The following is a 7980-nucleotide window of genomic DNA, read 5'->3' as shown; positions in this document are numbered from 1 at the left end:
TGGCCCCGCCCCTTTCCCCGTCCGGCCCCGCCATTGGCTGAGCGGCAGGAAGTGAGTCAGGGCAGCGCGTGCGGCCGGCAGGGCGGGGCCGGTTGTGTGGGCGGGGCGCCGCCGGGGGCCGGGCCAATGGCAGGAGGGCGTGGCGCTCTCGCCCAATGGCAGCGAGCGGGGGGCGTGTCCTCAGGCGCGGCCACGCCCCCACTCCGCCGCTCGTGGAGGCGCTGGGCGGGACCTCCGCCTCCTCCTCCAATCAGCGGCGGCGGAGGGCGGGGCCTCTCTCAGCCTCCGCCAATGAGGGGCGGTGGGGGCGTAGCGCGCGCGGGGTCTGGCGGAGCGGCGCTCGGGGCGGGCAGAGGCCGCCGCTCCCCCCCCGCCGCCGGTCGCGGCCCGTCCCGGCCCCGCCATGGCCGCCCCCCCCCGCCTCGGCATCCAGATGCTGCTGGAGGCCGCCGAGTTCCTGGAGCGGCGGGAGCGAGGTACCCCCCGCGCCCCTCCCGGTACCCCCGGTGTCCCCGGGCGGGCCCCGCGGTGACCCGCGCCCGCCGTTGTGTCTCCGCAGAAGCCGAGCACGGTTACGCCTCGCTGCGGCCCGGCGGGAAGGACGGGGAGGCCCCGCGGCGCCGCGCCAAGGCCCGGAGGAGCGGCAGCGGCGGCAGGTGACGGCAGCACCGGGCGGGGCGGGGGGGACCGGAGCGAAAGGGCCCGGCCGGGGCAGCTCCGGGCACCGTGCGGCCGGGCCCGCTGAGCCCCCGCTGTCCCTGGGCCTCTGGCTGGGCCGGGGTCACCGGCTCCGGTTTGGCCCCGCTGTCCCCGGCTGTGCCGGTGTGTGACGGGCCCCGGGGCTGCTGTGGCCGGGTGTCACGGCTCGGGGGGCCCCGCTATGCCTGTGGCCGGGCCGGGCTCTGCTGGGTGCCCCCCGTCCTCACCGGGGGTGTCACAGGGCGGGGGGAACCCTCCTTTGGGGGCTTTGGGGACAGGGAGCTCCTCCTGTCACCGGGTGTGTGACAGCACCGGGCAGCGCTCCCGTCTGAGGTGACCCTGCCCGGTGAGGTCCTGTTGTCGCCGGGTGTGTGACAGCACTGGGTGGGGCTCTGCTGTCACCAAAGTCCTCCTGTCACCGGGTGTGACACCGTGGGTGGGACCGTTCTGGCCGGCCCAGGGAGGCCTGGCAGGGCTGGAGGGGACCCTCCTGCCACCTCCTTAATTCTCCACCCTGAAACCCACCCACAGCCTCCCACTGGCCCTCCTTGGCTGTTTCTCCCTCTTCCTCCTCGCTGATTTTAAATCCTAAACCACCTTTTCTCCAAGCTGAAGTCACCTCCAAGCACCCACATTGAATTCCAGGAGCAAATCCCACATCTTGGAGGCTTTATTCCACCACATTAACAGCCTTAAAATCCCTCTGATCCCCGTGCTGGGGGAACCCTGGGCTGATTTTGGGAAGGGCTGGCTCCAGGATGTGTCCCCAGCCGAGGGGACCCCGTGAGGAGCAGCAGGTCCATCCCAACACGTCAGCAGCGCTGGATGGTGCCAGGGAGGAGCCAGGCTGTGATGGCACCACATCTGTCACTCTTTTCCTGCTCGATCCCGTCTGTGCGACGCCTCACGGCCGACCTTTGGCAGCTGCCGGAACAAATCCAGCTGGATTTGCCCGTGCTGGGATTCCCTGTGTCCCCGGGGCTGGGGTGGATCCCCTGCGGGGGTTTTGGGGTGTCAGGAGCCCCTCGAGGGGCCTGGAGCTGCCGGGCTCAAATCCAGCTTTGTCCTGCCTGGACACGCTCTGGGTTTTCCTTCTCGGGGTATTTTGTTTGCTTCAGGCCAATCTATTACGGTTTTCAGGGATAAAAATCACATTCTGAAGGGAAGGCTGGTGAGGTTCAAACTGGTGGGAATCCAAACCAGTGACTCTGTGGGCAGGAGCTCGCCCTGGAGGGGATGTGGGAGCTGATATGGGAGCTCCACCTGCCCCAGGGTGAAGCTGCCATCCCCTCTGTCCCCCTGCTTATTTCAGCCAAAATTAAAATCCATCAATTAATTATTATTTTTGCTAAATATTGGTGATGGTGAATGCAAGTCCAAAAGAGAAAGTAACCATTCTAGGTAGAATCCAGGCAGAATAGAGGATGGATTTTTAATTAATGAGCGTGGAGGTGGTGGGAGCTTCACCCCTCAGTGCTCAGGAAGTGTTTGGGTAATTTAGAATCAAGGGGAAAACTCCCGAGTCTGCAGCCCATGGAAACTCCTTGGTAAAGGGCTGGGTGTGAAACATGCAGATTTATCCAGGGAAAAAATTACTGGAGAGACTGCACAGGAGCCAGAGGGCTGAGGCCTTCCATTGTGCCAGGAGAATCTCACTGGGGTGGGAAGTGTCTCTGCTGGGATAGAACATTTCTGGGAATGTGGGAGATGAGGCTCTGATCTTGCCAGAAAGCCAGCAGAGCCACTGGAGCAGGATGATCCATCAGGAGAGGCTGCTGGAAAAGTGAAGGTGACATCCCTCATTTTCCCTTCAGTGATATCCCTGGTTTTTCCAGCACTCCCAGATCCTGTGGGGCCATCCCAGTAGACATCCAAAAGCCTGTGGGTTATTCCCACGTTTATGTAACATTATTGGCACGTATCAACATTTTCCCAAATTAGAGTGCAGCTTCCTGAGACCTCTGGAGGTTTTGGGAAGTCAGGAGGCAGCTCTTCCCTAAGCACCTGGAAACACGAACTGTTTGGTCTCCTGTGGAGGGAAAGTCAGTCTTGGCTTGTGTTTTCCACCTTTTTCCAGCTCCGTGGGGATTGGGAGTTTCAGGGGGATTTTTCATGGGTTTAATGTGTGAATTTGGGGCCTCCTCCAGAGCTGCTCTGTGCTCACAGGGAGCTTTTTCCACGTTATGTTCCTGGCAGGTCAAGGGACAGGGATGAGCTCTTGATCACAATCTCAGCTCTAAAAATTGAGCCTCTGGTTTCAACTCCCATTTTATGGTTTTTCTGACCCCTTTATTGCCAGTTATCCAGCAGTCTCTGTGTCTGCATCCTGCCATTCCCCATCCCTGGGTATGGAGCTCTGGAAGCCCCCTGGGTTTGCAGGTTTTCCAGGGAGCCTTTGCTAATTCCCACATGTTAATCCCAACTGTTAATCCCTAATCAGCCAGAGGAATTAATAACTTCTTCCTTCTTTCCCAGGTCGACGCACAATGAGATGGAAAAGAACAGGTGAGTGCCAGAGGGTTGTCAGGAGCTGGGCTGGGGGGAATTACTGCTTTTCCAGGGGATTCCACCTGAGATGGGTTGAGAGGGAGTGTGGGAGGGAAGGAATGGGATAAAGGACATCAAGGATTAAAGCATTCCCTTTTCACACCTGAGTTTTGTTGGGAATGATGTCCCAGCTCCCACTCTGCTTCTTCAGGGAAATTACCTTTTCACATCTTTGAGCCAGTTGCAGTTTGGGATTTATCCCGAGTAAATCCCACTTTTTTTGCCTGTGTTGTCATCCCGAGGTCCTTTGGGTGAGGAAATCCCAGGTCACTCCCAGCACATCCCAAACAAGACCAGCAGGTCATTGCAAAATCCGTTTGGAGCTGCCTGGGATCAGGATGTGGTTCCAGAGGATCTGACCTACATGTGGGGATTGCAGTGATGGGCACAGGGAAACCTGGATGTGCTGGGGGCATCCCTGCAGATAAAGGGATTTCCTCGAGGAGTTTCCCTCCAGCATTCATGTCCCACCTGTCAGAGCAGAGAAAACCCAGATGTTACAGGAAGAGGGAGGATTCCTGCAGCACAGCCAGTGCTCCTGCAGGGATTTGGGGTTTTGTATCCAAAACAATCCTGTTCCTGCTAAAAATAGGGAAAGGGAGCACTGCCAAGGGATTTGGAGCTGGGTGTTATCCTGGGGGGCTTCAGCTGTCAGCAGGAACCAAACAGCACTCCTGAGATGGACCCTTCTGGGGAAGAGAGTGACCAAAAGTTGATGTTCTCACCCAGAATTCTGAGGTCGTTGCCTGGGATCATCCCAAGAGCCCGGGATGGCAGCAGGGTTCATCCATGAGGTTTTCCCAAGGCATCTTTTTGCCTGGCTGCACTTTTCTCCCGGTTTCTGGAAGCCCATGGAGGCTGGGAAGGCTCCTGGTTGGGTTTAGCTCCTGCCACCCCATTTTTGCACAGCAGAGGGGTGGGAATGCCGTTTGGGAAGCTGATGCAGCTGTGTGCTCCCGTTCCAGGCGTGCCCAGCTCCGGCTGTGCCTGGAGAGGCTGAAGGGGCTGGTGCCGCTGGGGGCCGCGGCCGGGCGGCACACGACACTCAGCCTCCTCACCAGGGCCAGGCTGCACATCCAGGTGAGCCCAGAAATGGGATCTGGCACTGGGATCGGGGCTGAGAGCAGCATCCAGGACGGGGCATGGGCTGGGAGAGGGCTGGGATTGGGCTGGGATAACTGGGAGAGGGCTGGGATTGGGCTGGGATAACTGGGAGAGCTGAAATCCATACAGCTCCACATCCCAAGTGTGCTGAAGACGGGAGCCCCTCGGGAGCCGGCAGTGGCTGTGCTGGGGTGGTTTGGGCTGGGAATGCCGTGTGGTTCCAATGGAATCCCAGAGCTCAGGGTGCCAGGAATGCCGTGTGGTTCCAAAGGAATCCCAGAGCTCAGGTGCCGTGTCCCCCCACAGAAGCTGGAGGACCAGGAGCGCCGGGCCCTGCACCAGATGGAGCAGCTGCAGCGGGAGCAGCGGCACCTGCAGCGGCAGCTGGAGAAGCTGGGCATGGGGCGGGTCAGGATAGACAGCATCGGCTCCAGCCCTTCCTCCGAGCGCTCCGACTCGGATCGAGGTGAGAGCCCGCTCCGGGGCGGGAGGCCTGGCCGCGCTGGAGCTCCAAGCCTTGCCATTCCTCCGGCAGAAGAGATGGATGTGGATGTGGAGAGCACGGACGACCTCCCCGCCGACCTGGACTGGAGCAGCAGCAGCCCCAGCGACTCGGACGAGCGCGGGAGCCTCCAGAGCCTGGGCAGCGACGAGGGATACTCCAGCTCCGGCGGGCCCAGGGCCAGGCTGGCCGGCAGCCGTAAGCTTCCCGTCGGGATATAGGGAGCTGTTCCCGCGGCCGCCGTCCCCGTGGGATCCCGTTAGCCCAGCACACCGACCCTGCCAGCATTCCCTGCACGGAAACACCGAACATCCCACAGCTCCAGCCGCTCCCGGGCTCCGTCTGCACCGCCGGGCTCCGTCTGCACCGCCGGGCTCCGTCTGCACCGCCGGGCTCCGTCTGCACCGCCGGGCTCCGTCTGCACCGNGGGCTCCGTCTGCACCGCCGGGCTCCGTCTGCACCGCCGGGCTCCGTCTGCACCGCCGGGCTCCGTCTGCACCGCCGGGCTCCGTCTGCACCGCCAGCCTCTCTGGCCGAACCTTCTCTGCCAGGCCCCACATTCCAGCCACGCCTGAAGCGCCCGGGAATATCCTGGCAATAACAGCGACCTCAAGAGCCTTCCCCGGGCTCCTTCCCAGGCTGTCACTGCCCGCTATTCCCGATCTTCTCCACGCTTGGGTGGCAACGTCGTGTTCCTAATCCTCAGGACCGAAGAAACTGGAGATCCAGGAGTGGATCCGAAGAGAGAGCCGGTCCTTTGTGGAGTTTCCATCCGTGACGGAGCGGAGCCAGGCTGGGAACACAGAGCATTTTGGGCACAGGGATCAGCCTCAGTCGGGGGTTCCTTCCCCCGACTCTAAATATTCAGGGACACCCCATCCCAGCCCTCGTGTCGTCCCGGAGCGTTCCTGGCGTGGGGAGCAGCGCTCAGAGCCATCCTCACCCCTCACCTCCGGGCTGGGAAGATTCTGCCCTCCCTAAACCCGAAAGGGACGTCCCACCTCCCTTTGTGGCGCGGCGTTCCAGAGCCCTGGAATTCCCTTTCCACGCTTCTTGTCTCGGGGACAATTCTTTCTACCTCGGAGGGAGCCCACGGCCTCTCTCCACCCCTTCAGCACAAAGATGATGCCTCTGCCCAGCAATAACCCCACGGGACTCCCTGGATCGTGTCCATCCATCCGGGATTTTTCCAGCCTCGTGGAGGATTCCAGGAGCCACCACAGGGAGGGAAGCCCCGGGCTCAGGGGGGTTCTGAGCAGTTCTGAACCCACACATCAGCTGCCAGTGGTGAGGGTTCGCTTCCCGATGCACTGCAGGGAGCATTCCCACCACTCCCTGCTCCTGAGATGCTCTGGGGATGTTGAGAGCTCTGCTTCCAGCACTTTCCTTTTCCCCTGGAGTGCTCCAAGGGCTTTTCCAGCCCCCTGGATCCGGCCAGGTCCTGGTGAGGAGTGGGCAAGGAGCTCTGCAGGGCTTTTCCCAGCTCTGGGATACAAACCCTGACCCTCTGCCAGTCCCTTTTGGGAATCACCAGTGCTGGAAGGCATCGAGATGCTCCATGGAGTGCAAGGGGATGAGCAGCAGGAGACTCCAGTGCTTTTCCTTTGTCCTTTCCCCTTTTCCTGTTTCCCTTTTCTCCTTTCCTGCTTTTCCTTTCCTTCTTTTCTCCTTTACTGTTCCCCTTTTCCTTTCAACACCCCAATCCCATTCCTGGCTCACTTAGGGAAGTGGGAAGCCACCCACAGACCCCACAAATTGCCCAAATCCCCCAGATTCTGTCTTTTTCCATTTGCTGTCTCCTAAGAGAAAAAAACAAAAAAAACCCCAAACCACAAGGAATTTTCCTTTCAAGCTGCTGGAATTTTCCACCCTCTGGCATTGCCACAGACCAGGGGTACCTGAGCTCAACCCCCTGCGTGGTCAAAAAGAGGGAAAAAAAAGGCAAAAAGATGGAAAACAGTGAGGAAAAGAGGAATATCAGCCCGTGGGGGCCAGTGGCTCAGGTGGCTTTTGCCTTCAGCTGGGGAATCCCAGCGGAACCCTCTGGACAGGCGATTCCCAGCACTGGGAAGGCCCTTCCAGAGCCACAAAGCGTTGGTTGAGTTTTGCTTGGCTTTGAACATTCTGGAGGTTTGGCCTCAGCACAAATGAGGGGTTTTGGCAGCTTTGTGCCTTTCTGAGTTCCCAATGCCTTTTTTTTCCCCCTTTTTTCCCTTTCCTATCCCAGACTGAGCCCTTTGCACTGTCGGGCTGTGCTCCGGGAACCCCAGAACTCTGCACTAACCCGGAACCCCCGGGTCCCCAGTGGTGGTGCCAGCCTTACCTGGAATTCACTGATCCACCAGCATTCCTATCAAATAAGCTGCAGGAAGGACTTTTTTATAGGTTGTGACAGAAATCCAGGGAGTGCGGGGAGTCGGATTGGGGCACGGACGGGTGGGAATCAAAACCAGCCGATTTTGGGCTGTTTTTCCTTTCTTTTTCCTTTTGGAAGGCAGATCCCGAACCGCCAGCTCCCAGGAAGCACCAGAACGTTTCACCCTGAATTTTTCCAGTGGAGCCATCCCATCTCCACTCAACCTTTCCTTTATCATTCTTTGGTACCCCTCTTTTTCGTGCTTTTCCATCATTTTTTTTCTGTTCTTTTTGCTTCCCAAGAAGTGGATCCACCCCAGCCTTGGCTCCGCTGGGCAGCTGGGAGCGGACTCGGATCCCATTTCCAGCCGTTCCTGCTGTAAATATCCCATTGTTGGGCTGATCCCCGTGTCAAGCCAATAGAATGGTGCTTTTTTTTTAGGAATTCCATGTTTTAGGAGATCTTTGCTGTGTCCATGGATATTTCTGTCTTGTTTGATTGTTAGGAAATAAATTATTTCGTTATGAAAGAGAGGCAGGAGCTGGAATTGCCGTGGGGAGGGAGCAGGAAGGGGATGGTGGGGCTGGAGATCCACGGTCCTGCGGGGACCTGTGGAGGGTGAGGAGGTCCCACCTGGGCTGGGGCTTTGTCCCTGGGCTGGGGCTTTGTCCCTCGTCCTGTCCCTGGGCTGTGTCCCCAGAGCTGCCCCAGGGGACACCGGAGCTCTGGGAAGTGCAGGGTGGCACCGGAGCCTGGGACACACGGGGTGTGG

At 59.4% G+C, this 7980-nt stretch overlaps 1 protein-coding gene across 1 annotated transcript; it reads left to right on the top strand.

Moving 5' to 3' along the window:
* The first annotated feature begins 366 nt into the window (after positions 1-366).
* Positions 367-7741, top strand: MXD1 (MAX dimerization protein 1). The gene is made up of 5 exons (XM_015648769.1): positions 367-476; positions 560-656; positions 3175-3204; positions 4212-4326; positions 4657-7741. The coding sequence occupies exons 1-5, from the start codon at positions 404-406 to the stop codon at positions 5071-5073; spliced, it is 732 nt and encodes a 243-aa protein (XP_015504255.1). The 5' UTR covers positions 367-403; the 3' UTR covers positions 5074-7741.
* Positions 7742-7980: the final 239 nt, after the last annotated feature.

Source organism: Parus major, chromosome 22 (assembly GCF_001522545.3).
Source record: "Parus major isolate Abel chromosome 22, Parus_major1.1, whole genome shotgun sequence".
NCBI lineage: Eukaryota > Metazoa > Chordata > Aves > Passeriformes > Paridae > Parus > Parus major.
The sequence above is the reverse complement of the archived record's forward strand: the minus strand, read 5'-3'. Positions and strand labels throughout refer to the sequence as shown.

Coding starts and splice junctions, on each gene's coding strand:
- MXD1 (XM_015648769.1), top strand. CDS start 404: ATGGCCGCCCCCCCCCGCCTCGGCATCCAGATGCTGCTGGAGGCCGCC. Junction 477..559: donor CCTGGAGCGGCGGGAGCGAG/GTACCCCCCGCG, acceptor GTGTCTCCGCAG/AAGCCGAGCACGGTTACGCC. Junction 3,205..4,211: donor AATGAGATGGAAAAGAACAG/GTGAGTGCCAGA, acceptor CTCCCGTTCCAG/GCGTGCCCAGCTCCGGCTGT.